Below are 18838 nucleotides of genomic sequence, written 5' to 3'. Positions count from 1 at the left end.
ATCGCGCTTCCTCCATTCCCGTTTAAATATTAGCGAATTAAAAAAAAAGCGACTCAATTCCTATATTCGCGGCTAAAGATTTCTTTATTCGCGAAAACCTAATCGGTAAATCGGTACATACGAATTGATAAAAAGGATACAACTTAAAACCATTCCAAGTCATTCAATCCCGTTTTTGCAGGACAGCCGTCGGAGCCACGTGGTTCGTCAGGAACGTCGACCTGTACGATGACCTAGACCTAGAGTCCATCAGTAAGTATCTACAGTCGGCGTCAATGCGCCAATTCGATAAAGCGGCACGACACGAGAACCCTCTCATCGTGGCCGCCGGTAACTACATTCCCGATCCTGCGGACAGAATGGAAAGCAGTCGACGTCGCCCAAAGCACGTCATTTCGGATCCTCCCGATCCACTAACGATGCTTTTAGGTACCTCAAGCACCGGTCATCGTTCTCGTCGAAGGGCTCGACGAGTAAATTAACCTACAGACACAGCCCACTGACTTTCTCGCTGGATCTTCTCAGTGGGTCGCGTTTCCAATCCGGTGGTAGATTCTGCGAAGCACGGCTCTTGCATGGATTCGTGTTAGCAATGTCTCCAGGTTTGAGCCCGGTGAGCTCACCTACTAGTTAAGGTTACGCTGAAATAACCTCTTAAAGCTATCTATCTAAGGCTTAGGTAGGAAATTACAATATGTCGGTATCTATCCGAATATCCTTTGTAAGCACGTTGTAAAATTAGCTGATAATAAGTAAAATAGACCTTATTACAATTATGCCTACATTTTGTTGCTACATTATTCATTTATAATTTTCATTTTACGCATTTGATAACGCCAACACGGATGACAATTTAAATAGGAACTTTTTTAAAAAGCTTAAAAATCGTACTTCTTTTGTTTTTAATAATGTTCTAACATCCAGTTAGTTTTCCTTTATTATTGTATTATATACTGATTAAATGAAATTGCCGAATTTCAACACGCGTTACTGGAAAAATAGCAAACAATTTAGAATTTGAAGATCGAAACAGTGATACGAATGAGATTTGGGATTGTTTTTTAATATATTATAACTCTTAATTTAACAGTGTTTACGAATATATAGTTACAGGACCTGCCTGTGGTCATGACAACGAATTTATTGTCTATATATTAATACGTGAAGCAAAAACTTTGTATCCCTTTTTACGAAAATTGCGAGGACGGAGGAGTATGAAATTTTCCACACTTATAGAGAATATAAAGAAGAAGTACACAATGATAATATTTTTTGTAAATAATGCATAGAAGATACATTAAATCAATAAAGAAAACATTACACACACTACATACCGTGTATTTGACGCACACACGCATGCATATTATTTATTGACAAGCTTTTGTTCTTGACGTCTGTTGTCAAATTGAGAATAGAATAAATATTGTTTGTCTTTATTAATATTTTTTTATAGTTGTAGTCTTAGCGAAATTTGTGATTATAGAAGTATAAAATACAATCATAATAGTGTACAAACTTACAATTCCAATTAATTATAGTCGAATTTCGACTACCGCGGGACCTCTAGTACTTATAATTACGGTAACGTTAAGGTTAGAGAAAATTAAACTATTTTTTTTATTTTTTATTGCTTACATGAGTGGATGAGCTCAAAGCCCACCTGGTGATAAGTGGTTACTGGAGCCCATAGACATCTACGACGTAAATGCGCCACCCACCTTGAGATATAAGTTCTAAGATCTCAAGTATAGTTACAACGGCTGCCGCGCCCTTCAACCGAAACGCATTACTGCTTCACGGCAGAAATAGGCGGGGTGGTAGTACCTACCCGTGCGGATTCACAACAGGTCCTACCACCGGCAATTAAGCAAAGTTATAATTTTGCGGGTTTGATTTTTGTTACACGATGCTATTCCTTCACCGTGGAAGTCAATCGTGAACATTTGTTGAGTACGTATTTCATTAGAAAAATCGGTACCCGCCTGCGGGATTCGAACACCGTTGTATCGCTTCAACACGAATGCACCGGACGTCTTATCCTTTAGGCCACGACGACTTCAAAACGACAACTACGTTAAGGTTAGAGAGAATTAAATCAAACTAGAGGTCCCGCAGTAGTCGCAATTCGACTACAATTAATTGGAATTGTAAGTTTGTACACTATTATGATTGTATTTTATACTTCTATAATCACTAATTTCGCCAAGACTACACTATAAAAAATATTAACAAAGACAAACCATATTTAATCTATTCTCAATTTGACAACAGACGTCAGGAACAAAATTTTGACAATAAATAAATAGTATGCATGCGTGTGTGCGTCAAATACATGGTATGTAGTGTGTGTAATGTTTTCTTTATTGATTTATTGTATCTTTTATGCATTATTTAAAAAAAAATATTAGCATTGTGCACTTCTTCTCTATATTCTCTATAAATGAGGAAAATTTCATACTCCTCCGTCCGCGCAATTTTCGTAAAAAGGGATACAAAGTTTTTCTTCACGTATCAATATATAGATAACTCGCTTTTGGCCCCAAATTCGAAAACGACCCAACTACCGGCTCGTTTCTCGTCTCAACCTCGTAGAAATGAACGCATAATTTGTTCATGAAACCGCTAAATTAAAACGAAATAGACACAAAGACATTATAAATCATTTCTAATTAACTACATCGACAGCTCCTGTCAACCGAACAAAACGGAGCCAGTCGTAACGTTCGCTACGAATAACAAAATATAGCACGTCCGCATTTTATATCTGTATATTAATACGTGAAGCAAAAACTTTGTATCCCTTTTTACGAAAATTGGGCGGACGGAGGAGTATGAAATTTTCCACACTTATACAGAATATAGAGAAGAAATGCACAATGCTAATATTTTTTTTAAATAATGCATAAAAGATACATTAAATCAATAAAGAAAACATTACACACACTACATGCATACTATTTATTTATTGTCAAACTTTTGTTCTTGACGTCTGTTGTCAAATTGAGATTAAATATTGTTTGTCTTTGTTAATATTTTTTATAGTGTAGTCTTGGCCAAATTTGTGATTATAGAAGTATAAAATACAATCATAATAGTGTACAAACTTACAATTCCAATTAATTATAGTCGAATTTCGACTACTGCGGGACCTCTAGTTCGAATAGTTTTATGATTTGTTAAGAGTTAGGTACTGTTTTCAGCCTGACTATTTGTGCCGTGAAGCCGTCTTTGGAATGAGCTCCCCTCCACGGTGTTTCCCGAGCGCTATGACTTGTCCTGCTTCAAACGAGTCTTGCGGAGCATACTTAATGGTAGGCAGCGGCTTGGCTCCGCCCCTGGCATTGCTGAAGTCCATGGGCGACGGTAACCACTCACTATCAAGTGGGCCGTATACTCGTCTGCCTACAAGGGCAATACATTTTTTTTTTGGAAATTACTGAAACTTATATCTTCTTCTTTTTCCCCACCTTATCCCACTAGGTGGGGTCGGTACAGCTAATTTTTCTATTCCATTCTCTTCTATCAGCCGTCATCTCAATACTCACTCCTGTCTCTCTCATATCGTCATTCACACACTCCATCCATGTCTTCTTCGGTCGACCTCTTCCCCCTCTACCTTGCACTACCATTTCCATACATCTCCAAAAAAAAAAAAAAAGTCACATGCATCTTCTCTCTACGCATCACATCTCCATACCACTAACCGTCCGCTCTTTCATTTGTTAATTACCGAGGCTACTTTCACACTTCCTCTGAAAATTACTGTAACTTATATGCAATATTAGACGAGAAGTCTACAAGCTTGCTGAATGAACTTTTACGCAATTAAGTAATAGCGTATTTGGTAGTAAATGTGTAATAATGTAAGGTCTTCATTTAATGTTATATATAGTTTTTTTTTGTTTTTTTTTTTTTGGAACGAAGTTCCTTATCGCGCTTTGTGAAAGGGGGCTAGACGGAAAAAATTCTTACGAAAAGTTGTCACGACACTTTTTATATCCGTCATTCTGACCAATCAACGTGTAGGCGCTTATCGCGTGACATTGCTCGTATCCGATTGGTCCGCGTAATGAGTACAGTTTCTCGAGATAGCGTTTCAACAATAGTAATTTAGTTCATAGTATTGTTTTTTTCTTCTTCATAATGCCGTAATTTATTATTATAACTTTAAAAAAAAATTACAATTCTTTCACTAATTAATCGAAAGGAACTTCGTTCCATCCGGGTGTCCCTTGACACCTCTGAAATTTTTTATATAATGAACCGCTTTTTTTTTCAGTGCATGCAGTCGGTACCTGTAATTGTGTTAGCATTTAGTGTGAAATCAATGTTTATGATACCTGTAATGTTCTGTGCTGATGTATAAAATGTTGGTACCCAATAAATAAAATAAAATAAATAAAATATGAGGGGTCCATATCCAATAACAAAAACTAACTCTTACTAACATTTAGACAATAAGCATTAATAACTAACTAAACATTAAAAAATAAATACCACACATTTGAAATGAACGTTAAGGATAAGGAAATAAGGTTGTTTTTATTTTATTTTATATAAGCGGCCCGCTCCGGCTCCGCTCGGGTCTTTAACAAAAATATCAACGATATTTGACGTTGTTTTATTTTTTTAAATAAAAGAACACTTATTGCGGCATAACTATAATAGTTAGACATATGCTGTCACGACCTTTTTTGTAAATAACAATTTTTTCTACAAAGTCGTAGTACATGATTTTATTCTATCATCAATAGTTTTCGCGGGGCACGCGATATAAATAATATTTTAGGTAATTTTTTTACATCTTGGGTTACATTATTGGAGTTTTAGTAAGGATACCTAAAAAAATTTCGAAAAATATTATAGTCTATGTCACTCGGGAATAGTGTAGCTTCCAAACAGTGAAAGAATTTTTCAAATCAATTCAATAGTTTGTATTCAATACAAACAAACAAATCTTTCCTCTTTGTAATATTAGTATAGATGCAATATAAAAAAAATATTTTTATCGAAAGCGAGAGAAACCGCGCCCGCAAGCTACTCATCGATTTAAAACCATCTCGCTGACGTACACTTGTTAGTAAATCCTTCAGCACAAAACATTCGTCAAGTAAAAGCTCTCGTAATATTTATAGAAGCACTATTTTTAAGCTCTTCGGTGCGCGGTCAGAGGAAACTTTTAAATCCGCTTTATTGGCTTAAAAGGCAAATATTACGCCGACAAAATGCATCAAGTTATTTAAATTATTAATGCAAATTCCTTAACTGTAATCTTGTTCTGTAAATGTAAGATGTATGGAGATGTACGGAGATGTATGGAAATGGTAGTGCAAGGCAGAGGGGGAAGAGGTCGACCGAAGAAGACATGGATGGAGTGTGTGAATGACGATATGAGAGAGAGAAGAGTGAGGGTTGAGATGACGGCTGATAGAAGAGAATGGAATAGAAAAGTTAGCTGTGCCGACCCCACTAGTGGGATAAGGTTGGAGAAAAAAAAAAGAAGATCCATGACCACGGGAACTGTGAAGTATTTAAAACGTCGGAAATAAAATTATCTATATATTAATACGTGGAACAAAAACTTTGTATCCCTTTTTACGAAAATTGCGCGGACGGAGGAGTGTGAAAGTTTGCACACTTATAGAGAATATAGAGAAGAAGTGCACAATGCTAATATTTTTTCAAAATAATGCATAAAAGATACATTAAATCAATAAAGAAAACATTACACACACTACATACCGTGTATTTGACGCACACACGCATGCATACTATTTATTGACAAACTTTTGTTTTTGGCGTCTGTTGTCAAATTGAGAATAGAATAAATATTGTTGTTAATATTTTTTACAGTGTGAAATAAATTATTATATAATTGGCGAAATTTGTGATTATAGAAGTATAAAATACAATCATAATAGTGTACAAACTTACAATTCCAATTAATTATAGTCGAATTTCGACTACTGCGGGACCTCTCTAGTAATAGTTAAAAGCGCCAGATTCAACCTTAAAAGTAATTGTGTGCACGTATAGCGAAAACTGAAAATTATCTATCAACTATTATATTTATCTTTAATATTATCTTGTAGCTTGGGAGAGGTCTATGTCCAGCAGTGGACGTCTGTGGGCTGACAAAATAGAATAGAAATTATATGTACATATGTCCATATCGAGGCATAATCTTTTTTACATTTCCGTCCTATATCAAAGACTAGCTTTTGCCCGCGACTTCGTCCGCGTGGAATAGTTCACACATAATGCTTTATTTTAGAACAAATTTGGTTAGCATAAAAATGTTATAGTGAGCCAACCTTAACATATAGACATATGCTGTCGCGGACTTTTTTTTAGATCTTTTAAAGGGGAACAATTCTGTTGTACATTATTTTGGCGAAACTTTGACCGTTTCTGCAGCGCACGCAGCGGAAGCTCTCAAAACGTAAAAATAACCCCGATTTTGAAACATTCTTTATTGGTGCTCTGCCTGCATTGGTCTTAGCGTGATATATAGCCTTCCTCCATAAATGGGCTATCTAACACTGAAATAATTGTTCAAATCGGACCATTAGTTCCTGAGATTAGCCCGTTCAAACAAACAAACTCTTCAGCTTTGTAATATTAGTATAGATAAGTATAGATTGGCAAACATCAGACTATTTACACTTTGGATACTTTAGCCCGGGAAGAGAGGGGTTGGTCTTTTTTTTTACCTAATCGTCAGTAACCTAAGGGGCTATTCTAACTCACGTACGGGTAGATGAGCTCACGGGCTCAACCTGAGAGAATTAGCCAACACTAGCCCCAGCAAGAGCAGTGCTTCGCAGAATCTACTACCGGATCGGAATCGCGACCCACCGAGAAGATCTAGCGACAAACTCGGTGGAAAATGTTTATATCTATGTTTTTTTTTTCCTACCTATGCTGATAGCCTTGAGAGGCTATGTCAGCTTACCCTAACGTGTGTAGGCGAGCTCACGGGGCTCTAACCGGAGAGTTGCTAACACTGACCCTAGCAAGAGCAGTGCTTCGTAGAATCTAACACCGGATCGGAAACGCGACCCACTGAGAAGATCTGGCGAGAAACTCAGTGGGCTGTGTCTGTGGGTTAATTCGCTCGTCGAGCCCTTCGTCGCAAGCGACGGGTTCGGCGAGGACGGTGACCGGTGCTTGTGGTGCCTAAAAGCACCGTTAATGGATCAGGAGGATCCGTAATGACGTGCTTTGGGCGACGTCGACGGTTTACCATTCGGTCTACAGGATCGGGTATGTAGTTTTGTCTTCTATACGTTTTTTTTTTATAAGAAACTAATTATCAGTTGCAACAGCTACCTACGGCTGATCGCCTCACGAATGGATCTGGACTGCCCAATAATGCAACACTGGACATGTGTGCATGTTGAGCACTCTGGATCCAAACCAGCCTTTAGGTTAAGATAGTTTTGATGTAAATTTTGATTTTGTGTTTTATTATTATTATTATTTGATTTTTTGTTTTAATTATTATTATTGTTGATTTTGTTTTAGTCCGAGATTGTAGTTATTGTTTTTATTTAATTCTAGTATAAATGAAATGTTCATGAGTGTAATATGGATGCAAAATCTGATCTAAATAAAAAAAATAAAAAAAATAAAATAAATTAGCCTTCAGAATAATTTGATTGAGAATTCGAAAAGTAAATACATATATTATTACAGCAAAAAGAGCAATACGTAAAGTAGACATACCCTACCGTAAGACCGATAGAATTGATAAAATTTCCTCTAGTTCCGAAGACATTCGCTTCCATTAATCATCGGATTTTATCAAACACATCTAACTCTGGTTTGCACAAATCACACACTAATACAGTCTGCTCAGATCTCATCCACAGTTCCCTGTCCAATTTTCCAACAATAATTAATTAATATTCCTAGTAAGCAGTTCACTGGAATCCAGTATTATTTATGTTGTGGCCCCGTCAAAAATATCTTTAAGGATCATTTAGATTTTAATTAATCTGCGCGTGATGGACGAACCGAGCCCCGCTAATTAGGAGCCAATTATATGTGTCACGAGAAAAGACTTATGATCTAAGGGTGTTGCGGTTCCAACTAAAATTAAATGAGCGATTATTTCAGGTCGCTGTGTGTGTATAACGTTGTGTTTTTGTTGCAATAAAGTATTTAGTTACTTCGCGAAATATCAATGAAATAATTCGTAATTACTGGTGGTAAGACCTCTTGTGAATCCGCACGGGTAGGTACCACCACCCCGCCTATTTCTGCCTTTTCCTACCTAAGCTTGAGAGGCTATTTCAGCGGACCCTTAACTAGTAGGTGAGCTCACGGGGCTCAAACCTGACGACGTTGCTAACACGAACCCTAGCAAGAGCCATGCTTCGCAGAATCTACTACCGGATCGGAAACGCGACCCACTGAGAAGATCCGGCGAGAAACTCAGTGGGCTGAGTCTGAGTGTTCAATTTCTGCCGTGAAGCAGCAATGCGTTTCGGCTTGAAGGGTGGGGTAGACGTTGTAATTATACTGAGACCTTAGAACTTATATCTAAAGGTGGGTGACGCATTTACGTTGTAGACATCTATGGGCTCTAGTGACCACTTAACACCAGGTGGGCTGTGAGATCGTCCACCCATCTAAATAATAATGAAAAAATTGTTACATATAAAAAAACGTATAGAAAACAAATATAGATGTAAACATTGTGCACTGAGTTAAAGTTGAAAATTAAAAATTATATATATTTTGAAGAAGAAGAATTCTTCTTCTTTTTCTTCTTCTATATATATTTTGAACGGAGTAAGCTTAATTGAAGTTCAATTAAAAACATCGAACTGTTGACGCTAATAACAAATAAAACGGACCTTTAATTACAAATATAAATGTCGCGTATTAAATGAAATGCCAATTAAACCAAACAGTGTTCACGATATAATGACAATTAAAAAGTGAATAGCAGTTTTTAAAAACTGATTAGTTTTAACTTTATCTACGTAAATACTAAGCATTAAAAAAACAAATTTAAGTACTGCCGGTTCGGAATTGACGAATTTGACATTCGAACAAAATGGTAGAAATAGACAATTGAAATCTATTTAAATAACAAATAGTAGTTTAAAAAAAAACTAACAAAACACTCTTTTATAGAAAGTCCAACTAAAAAAGAGAAAACAAATTTTAATAAATTTGAATTAAAAATAGTGTAAGAAATAATGTTTTTATTGTAAAAAAGCAGGATATTTTGAAAAAATTAAAGATGTGGTGTCGTGGGACACCAGGTAGGAACGAAGTTCCTTCGGCGAATGTAGAATTGACACAATTTGCAAAAAAAGAAATGGTGCTCATTTTTATGTAGGTTTTCTTGGTTTTTCTCTTAAATTTTGCTGATTAGTTTTTATTTAAGTACGGGAAAGTATTTAGGAAATAATAAATTACGTAAAATAAAAAAAATAGTAATTCAAATTATCAATTAAAATAACAAAATATGTCTCTTTATTTTTGGTTGACAACATAAAATTACATAGAAATAGAAATAATTACTAAATAGAGAGAGAAGGGATTAGAGAACGAAAAGAAAGAAGGAGAAAGAGAAAGGTATTATACACTACTCGCTTGTGTATGCGACTGTCGCGCCTGCGCACGTCTCATTTAACGGTTTTATTCCACGCACTTTTTTCCACGGATTTTTTCTTACGGTTTTACTATCACATTTTTTTCAGTTCGGTCGCGCAGCAAAATTCCTATCCCCTCCAAGCCTGCCGTAAGGAACTTCATTCCAATAACCCTTCTACTCATATCTATTCATAAAATATTTATAACTACTGATACTATGCACCCTACGGTTTTTTACAATAAAATCATATTTTCTTACACTATTTTGAATTCAAAATTTTTCTTAATTTTTTTTCTATATTTTAGTTGGTTTTTCTATAAAAGCGTATTTTGTTAGTTTTTTTTAAACTATTATTAATTGAATTTCAATTTTTTCATTTTTTTTTTTAATATTGAATTGTCATAACTTCAGAACGCCGGCAACAAATTGGATAATTCTTTTTTTTTTATGTGATTTTATTGTCAGGAGAAGGCTTTATGAAGATTTTTTTTTTTTTGAAAATTGCGCGGAAAATTACAAAATTTAAGAAAACTTAACCATTATATTAAGTTTTGTAATGAATGTAACCTTATGGCGTTTGACATATAATAACATTGATAGAATGCATGCTGCAAATATCAGATTTGTATTAAAGAAAATTCAATAAAATCAATAATTCAATAAATATATAATAAATATATTATATATATATATATAAGTATATATCCGAAGCGAAACGACAGCTGGTCGCCAGTCTATACTAATATTATAAAGAGGAAAGATTTGTTTGTTTGTTTGTATTTTTTTTTTTTTTTTTTTTTTTTAATATTGAAAGTTTACTGGTGGCCCGAAGGCCTTTCCAGTTTCACCAGGACAGGTGGGCGAGCAAAGGCTCAGCCGAGAGGGGTGGGATTTGCTAACAACTGCCCGAGCGCCTCCGAAGGAGACCTAACAACTCAAGAGCAATTGTTTCGCGAATGAATCTACTACCGGATCGGAATCGCGACCCGCTGAGAAGATCCGGCGAGAAACTCAGCGGGCTGATGCATGGGTTAGGTTGCACGTCGACCTCTTTGTCGAGTTCGACGAGTACGGTTACCGGGGTCCCTAAGCCTGCCCCTAGTATTAGAGCTGAAGGCATCTAATGCAAAGGTTATTGGATCTGATGGATCCGTAAGGACGTGTCTAGGGCGTCGACGGTGACTGGCTCCTGCATGATCAGGATTCGGGGAGTAGTCAGCGGCGGCAACGATAAGGCGATTATCATGACGCATAGCCTTATCGAAGTATCGTTCCGACGCTGACTTCATGTATTTCCGAATTGAGTCGAGGCCCAGGTCGTCGTGTAGGTCAACGTTCCTCACGAACCACGGAGCCCCGACAGCTAACCTGCAAAAGCGGGATTGTAGGGATTGGAGGGTGTCTATGTGTGTGCGGGCCGCGTGAGCGAACACCACACTCGCGTAAGTCATGACGGGGGTTGTTTGTATTGAATAGGCTCCGAAACTACTGAAACGATTTGAAAAATTCTTTCACTGTTTGGAAGCTACACTATTCCCGAGTGACATAGGCTATATTTTTTTTTAAAAAAGTTAGGGATCCTTACTAAAAGTCCAATAATGTAACCCAAGGTGTAAAAAAAATACCTAAAATATTCTTTACATCGCGTATCCTGCGAAAACTATTCATGATAGAATAAAATAATGTACTACGACTTTGTAGAACACATTATTATTCACAAAAAGTGTCGCGACAGCATATGTCTAACTATTATAGTTATGACGCAATAAGTGTTATTTTATTTATAAAAATAAAACAACGTCAAGTATCGTTGAAATTTTTGTTAAAGACCCGAGCAGAGCCGGAGCGGGCTGCTTGTATTAAATCTATATATTAATACGTGAAGCAAAAACTTTGTACCTCTTTTTACGAAAATTGCGCGGACGGAGGAGTATGAAATTTTCCACACTTATAGAGAATATAGAGAAGAAGTGCACAATGCTAATATTTTTTTTAAATAATGCATAAAAGATACATTAAATCAATAAAGAAAACATTACACACACTACATACCATGTATTTGACGCACACACGCGTGCATACTATTTATTGTCAAACTTTTGTTCTTGACGTCTGTTGTCAAATTGAGATTAAATATTGTTTGTCTTTGTTAATATTTGTTTATAGTGTAGTCTTGGCGAAATTTGTGATTAAAGAAGTATAAAATACAATCATAATAGTGTACAAACTTACAATCCCAATTAATTATAGTCGAATTTCGACTACTGCGGGACGTCAAGTAAAAATAAATGTATATAGTTAATAGGAACGGCATTCGAATTTGTAATAATCACGCTTGACAGTCTATCAACGATGCTCTTGACACGTTTAATGACATCGACGATGGTTGTTGCGTTTAGCCCAGAAAAAAATAACATTAAAACATCAAACAAGTTTATATTTGGACGTTGTTTACGACACGCGGGCTCTGCTCGGTGGGAATATATTAATCGCGAATTACTTTATGATTTATTCGATACGAACGCTTCTAAACACACGAATATAAATAATAATTTAAAAAAAAAAACTAACAAAATACGCTTTTAGAGAAAAACCAACAAAAATTTTTTTAAAAAATCAAAATGTTTAAGAAAAAATTTATACTGTAAAAAAGCATGGGGTGCTTTTCAGGATATGATCAAAATAGCCCTTCTACTTATATCTGTTCATTAAATATTTATAATCTGGCTAGATGGTGCGATGACCTCCGCACGGTGGCCGGCAAGAAGTGGATGAGGAGAGCCGCAGACCGGGCTCAGTGGTGTAGATTGGGAGAGGCCTATGTCCAGCAGTGGACGACTGTGGGCTGTTGATGATGATGATGAAATATTTATAACTACTGATATCAGTTTTTTTTTTTTCAGCCCTCCCGACTAGGCGCGTCAACACCTCCGCCCCCGCCGTTCGCCCAATCACGATGTTCGACCAGCCCATACCGTGGGCCCCGAAGGTCAAATATTTAGGCGTCACCCTCGACAGTAGGATGACATTCCGCCCCCACATCAAGACGGTACGCGACCGTGCCGCCTTCATTCTAGGACGTCTCTATCCGATGATATGTAGGAGAAGTAAAATGTCCCTTAGAAATAAGGTGACACTCTACAAAACTTGCATACGCCCCGTCATGACCTATGCAAGTGTAGTGTTCGCTCACGCGGCCCGCATACACTTGAAATCATTCCAAGTCATTCAATCCCGTTTTTGCAGGATAGCCGTCGGAGCCCCGTGGTTCGTCAGGAATGTCGACCTCCATGACGACCTGGACTTAGAGTCCATCAGTAAGTATCTGCAGTCGGCGTCCATGCGCCACTTCGATAAAGCGGCACGACACGAGAACCCTCTCATCGTGGCCGCCGGTAACTAGATTCCCGATCCTGCGGACAGAATGGAAAGCAGTCGACGTCGCCCAAAACACGTCATCTCGGATCCTCCCGATCCACTAACGGTGCTTTTAGGTAATTCAAGCACCGGTCACCGTTTTCGTCGAACCCGTCGCTTGCGACGAAGGGCTCGACGAGTAAACTAACTCTCAGACACAGCCCACTGAGTTTCTCGCCGGATCTTCTCAGTGGGTCGCGTTTCCGATCCGGTGGTAGACTCTGCGAAGCACGGCTCTTGCTAGGGTTCGTGTTAGCAACATCGTCAGGTTTGAGCCCCGTGAGCTCACCTACTAAAGTTAGGGTTACGCTAACATAGCCGCTAGGGCTATCAGCTTAGGTAGGAATTAAAAAAAAAAAATTTTTTTTCATTTTTTTTTTACTATTAAATTGTCATCGGTCCTAAATAAGTATACCAAATTTCGAGTTAATCCGACGGTTTGAAGGGGGTCAAAATCATGTTCAAAGATTCCGTTACATACTAACATACATACGTCTGAAGCTAATGAAAGCGTATTAATAAATGCTGATGCCGATTTCTAAATAGATGTACGTATTTTTTTTTTATTGCGTAGATGGGTGGACGAGCTCACAGTCCACCTGGTGTTAAATGGTTACTGGAACCCATAGACATCTACAACGTCAATGCGTCACCCACCTCGAGATATAAGTTCTACGGTCTCAGTATAGTTACAACGGCTACCCCACCCTTCAAACCGAAACGCATTACTGCTTCACGGCAGAAATAGGCAGGGTGGTCTTACTACCAGTAATTACGCAAATTATAATTTTGCGGGTTTCATTTTTATTACACGATGCTATCCTTTCACCGTGGAAGTCAATCGTGAACATTTGTTGAGTACGTATTTCATTAGAAAAATTGGTACCCGCCTGCGGGATTCGAACACCGGTGCATCGCTCAACACGAATGCACCGGACGTCTTATCCGTTAGGCCACGACGACTTCGAACGTACGTGTTTTGTTGAATCTTTTTGACTGTTTGAGTGCGCCCTTGAATGGCTACGACAGGTAATTCGCGGTCTAAAGAATAAGACGCCCAATTTTTTCATTCAAAGAAGTACTTAGGTCACGTTCACGATTGACTTCCACGGTGATGGAGTAGCATCGTGTAATAAAAATTACTAGAGGTCCCGCAGCAGTCGAAATTCGACTATAATTAATTGGAATTGTAAGTTTGTACACTATTATGATTGTATTTTATACTTCTATAATCACAAATTTCGGCAAGACTACGCTATAAAAAATATTAACAAAGACAAACAATATTCTATTCTCAATTTGACAACAGACGTCAAGAACAAAATATGAACAAAATATTTCATATTTGACAATAAATAGTATGCATGCGTGTGTGCGTCGAATACATGGTATGTAGTGTGTGTAATGTTTTCTTTATTGATTTAATGTATCTTTTATGCATTCTTTTTAAAAAATATTAGCATTGTGCACTTCTTCTCTATATTCTGTATAAGTGTGGAAATTTTCATACTCCTCCGTCCGCGCAATTTTCGTAAAAAGGGATACGAAGTTTTTGCTTCACGTATTAATATATAGATAAATAAAAAACGATTAAACTCTCATAATAATATAATTTATTTTTCACGTAATACCTTACAAATCGGCTAATATCGCTAAAGTAATTAGTATATTTATTATTTACAACGAAAATACAGTGGAGGGAAATTACAATTGTAGAGGTGTACATATATATGACTTCAGGATAATAATATTCACAATTGAAATCGGTGAAAAGTAAAAAGCATAAAACAATTTCCGCCATTTTTTAAATATTGAAACAACAAACACAAGATATCTTTTTTTTTAAATAAACATTTTTATTCGAACGAAAAAAATATGTGAACACTATACAATATCCAATAAACTACTTATTATTTACATTAAAAAAAAATATACAAACTACCAATTAATAGCACTTCTTGAATTATTTTATTAATTAAATAACACACTAATACGATATTAATACAATAATAGTGAATTAGTTTAATTAATTACCAATCGTTATGGTTGATAACAGGATAACACTATTGTTTTGAATTGCAATCCAGATTGTAATATTAACTATTTAAACTTATAATATCTATGGTTGTAATTTGTTTTGTGCATCGATAAATGAAAAAAAAATCGTCTTTTTTTTGTTTCGATTTATCGATTTTTTTTATTCGATTTTTTTTCCCCAAGATTCATAAGGTTTTGTTGCAGCGAAATGATACCACCAATTCCAATTTTATGATTTATTTTTTATTGCTTAGAAGGGTGGACGAGCTCACAGCCCACCTGGTATTAAGTGGTTACTGGAGCCCATAGACATCTGCAACGTAAATGCGCCTCCCACCTTGAGATATAAGTTCTATGGTCTCAACTGTAGTTACAACGGCTGCCCCACCCTTCAAACCGAAACGCATTACTGCTTCACGGCAGAAATAGGCAGGGCGGGGGCACCTACCCGCGCGGACTCACAAGAGGTCCTACCACCAGTAAAATAGATGTGACGATAAATAGGTTTATCTGAATATCGGACTCCTGTAGGTCCCGTCACTCATCTATGATGTACCAGATTCTGAACTCTAAAGACTGACTGTTATGTGTCTATATCTTTAATATTTATCTATAGCTTTCATTTGATATAGTACTTAAAAAAATCACCTTGATATAAAATTTTATACTAAAATGGTTTTACTCATTATTCCAAAATATAGTTTTTGCACATAGCAGATTTTGGTTTGACAACGACGATACGTCATAAAGTCCCTTCGCTTTGAACATTATCGCAAAAAAAACATTTTTAGCACGCTTTTATTAGCACGAACTCCATCAGTCTTTAAAGTATATGATTTCACAAAAAAAAACGTCCGATTAACTTAAAAATTAGCACGCGTATCGAGGAATAATTGCAATGTTTTTTTTTATTGCTTCGACAATTTCCTGGTTGAGATCGCTTGATTAAAAAAGATTAGTTCGGCATTAAGAAAAACGTGCTTTTTCGTTATAAAACAATATTTATTTTCATTTAGTTAACTCGGTTTAAAACGTTGCGTTTTACCGGTTAGGGCACGACGCTTTCTAACACATTCATTGCTACTTTTACTAAAATTATTTTAGGAGCTAAACTAATAGTTTATCTGTTTGGTTATGATATCGCATCATTTAATTAAAAATATCCTTATTAATTATAATAACGTTTTATTCCAGTAATTCACCAACATTATTTTTCTTCGTTACAACGACAGTATGAACCTTCGAGCTCCATGATTCAATTAATTAAAATCAGTTCAGTAGTTTTTTTCGTAAGCTTCCAAAAGAAATATTAAATAAATTATGAAATGTAAACGAATAATACGTAAACTTATAACCAATAAACTATTATAAATATGCTCAAATATATCAGAGATGCTTTTTTTTTTTTTCCAGTAACATTATTTGTTTACTTAATTTAAAGTATTTTTGTTATAATCTTTAAGCTTTTCGTTACTATTCATTCGTTTTGCTACCCTTAGATAGGTATTTTATTGTATTTTCGGGTACTTTTACCGAGGAAACTGAGAGGAATATGGTAAAATGCTGTCAAGTTCTGAAGACTCCTTGACATGCTTGACGAAGGTCTGGTGGTAGCACCAAAGAAAACGCCGTGGACCGGACTTTATACGTCAGAGTCGTATTTTAAAAAACTATTTTTGAATGTAGTCAGCAGTACAAAGAAGTCTGATCTGGTGGAAGATGAGGTGACGATTACAGAAAAAGAAGAGACCATCTTGAACAATTCTTTTGAGGTCTCCGTGGGACAACACGGAAACTACTCCATAGACTTGAGTGATTCCAAACGATTCGATTTTATATCGATGACTTTGTCCAGTTTGTAATTAGCGTGGGCTCCAGTTTAAACGTCACAACTGACAGCTGTCAATTTTGACTTGTGTCAAAACAAAATGAGTCCGCATTTTTTTGCCAATACAACAAGTGTTAATACCGTATTCCTAAAATTACTATAACATCTATAAACTGCTAGTACTATAATATATGTTTTTTTAACAATTACTTGACTATTGCCATTATTTAAATACAAATAAATATATTTACATTATTAGGAACATTTTTGTTTTATTTATTTATTAATTATTTATAATCTATTGTTTTTTTTAATTAATCAGTAAGACTCAATGCGGCTACGTTACATAAGTAATAATAATATTAAACATTGCGGTCTTGTCTGAAATTTACCGAAAAATTATGTATTTTCATATGGCAACATTTGGAAGTAGCTAAACCCGAAAACAAACTTACGTAATTCAGGCAAAACCTCTATGACATATAAGCCAAAAATTTGCCACCGAAAAACATGTTCAATTCCCTTGCATTACGGTCCCCGTGTGTACCGGTTAAGTAACGCGTCCTAACGTATTCCTTCGTTTGAAATTCGAGAAAGTAAACACAATAGAGACGAGAAAGTTCCAAATTTGAAATTTCACGAAAACCGTTATCGTGACGTCACCAAAATAAATCGCACCATCGCCTTTACGTAACATTGATCTCCTCTTCGTCGTCGCTCTCCGTGACGGTGCTGTGGTTGTAGAGACCCTGGGCCATGAGCTGCAGCGCCAGCGGGTTCCTCTGGCCCGACGCCTTCTTGATCTTGGCCCGTTTGTTCTGGAACCAGATCTTGATCTGCGCCTCGGCGAGGCCCAGCTCCGCCGCGAGGCTCTGACGCCGCCGCTCAGTCAGGTAGCGGTTCTCGGCGAACTCGTGCTGAGGACAAAGCGATATATTAGCGTTTCGTCACGACATCCGACGACCTGACCTTACGAGTCAACATGATTAGGTATGTTGCTCATCAAACAAACAGAACGCTAGATCACTTTTTTACTGGTGGTAGGACCTCTTGTGAGTCCGCGCGGTACCACCACCCTGCCTATATCTGCCGTGAAGCATTAATGCTTTTCAGTTTGAAGGGTGGGGCAGCCGTTGTAACTATACTGAGACCTTAAAACTTATATCTCAAGGTGGGTGGCGCATTGTAAATGTCTATGGGCTCCAGTAACCACTTAACACCAGGCGGGCTTTGAGCTCGTCCACCCATCTAAGTACGTATTTCATTAGAAAAATTGGTACCCGCCTGAGATTCGAACATCGGTGCATCGCTCAACACGAATGCACCAGACGTCTTATCCTTTAGGCCATCACGTCTTCCGACTTACGGAAACAGTGACTGCTTATTATTTACCGAGAGATGTCAGAAGGTATGATGACTTCCGGGGTCCCTGGCTACCCTTTGGGCTAAACATGGCTTCCATTCTGGCCTTCAACATGTTAAACAAACAAGTCAGTAATATTGAAGAACCTATAAAAATAACGTTTTTTACCTACCTTCAATCTCGCGAGTTGTGCCCCGCTGAAAGCGGTCCGTGGTCTCTTCTCTTCGGGCGCTGCTTTCTTTTTAACCCTTCTGCTTCTGGGACCTGTCGACAATGCAAAACGCCGGTCATAAATTACGTCAAAACAGGATTTTAACATTAATCTATTAACAACCAGCGACCCACCGCGCCCTCGCTTCGCTTCGGAAACTGTAATTTATTATTGATTTCTCCACTATTTAATGGATGTTATTATCTATATATTAATACGTGAAGGAAAAACTTTGTATCCCTTTTTACGAAAATTGCGCGGACGGAGGAGTATGAAATTTCCCACACTTATAGAGAATATAGAGAAGAAGTGCACAATGCTAATATTTTTTCAAAATAATGGATAAAAGATACAATAATCTGTGGTCAA

General features: G+C 36.8%; 1 protein-coding gene across 1 annotated transcript in view; it reads right to left on the bottom strand.

Annotated features, from left to right (window-relative positions):
• Positions 1-15708: 15708 nt before the first annotated feature.
• LOC101739896 (segmentation polarity homeobox protein engrailed-like) overlaps positions 15709-18838 on the bottom strand; it is a 42001-nt gene continuing 38871 nt past the window's right edge. The window contains exons 2-3 of the mRNA NM_001044085.2: positions 18431-18522; positions 15709-17812 (exon numbers count right to left, since the gene is read on the bottom strand). Coding sequence (NP_001037550.2) covers positions 17582-17812; positions 18431-18522 — 323 coding nt within the window. The 3' untranslated portion in view covers positions 15709-17581. The remainder of the gene's footprint in view (positions 17813-18430; positions 18523-18838) is intronic.

The sequence above is a fragment of the Bombyx mori genome, chromosome 2, assembly GCF_030269925.1.
Source record: "Bombyx mori chromosome 2, ASM3026992v2".
Taxonomy (NCBI): domain Eukaryota; kingdom Metazoa; phylum Arthropoda; class Insecta; order Lepidoptera; family Bombycidae; genus Bombyx; species Bombyx mori.
The sequence above is the reverse complement of the archived record's forward strand: the minus strand, read 5'-3'. Positions and strand labels throughout refer to the sequence as shown.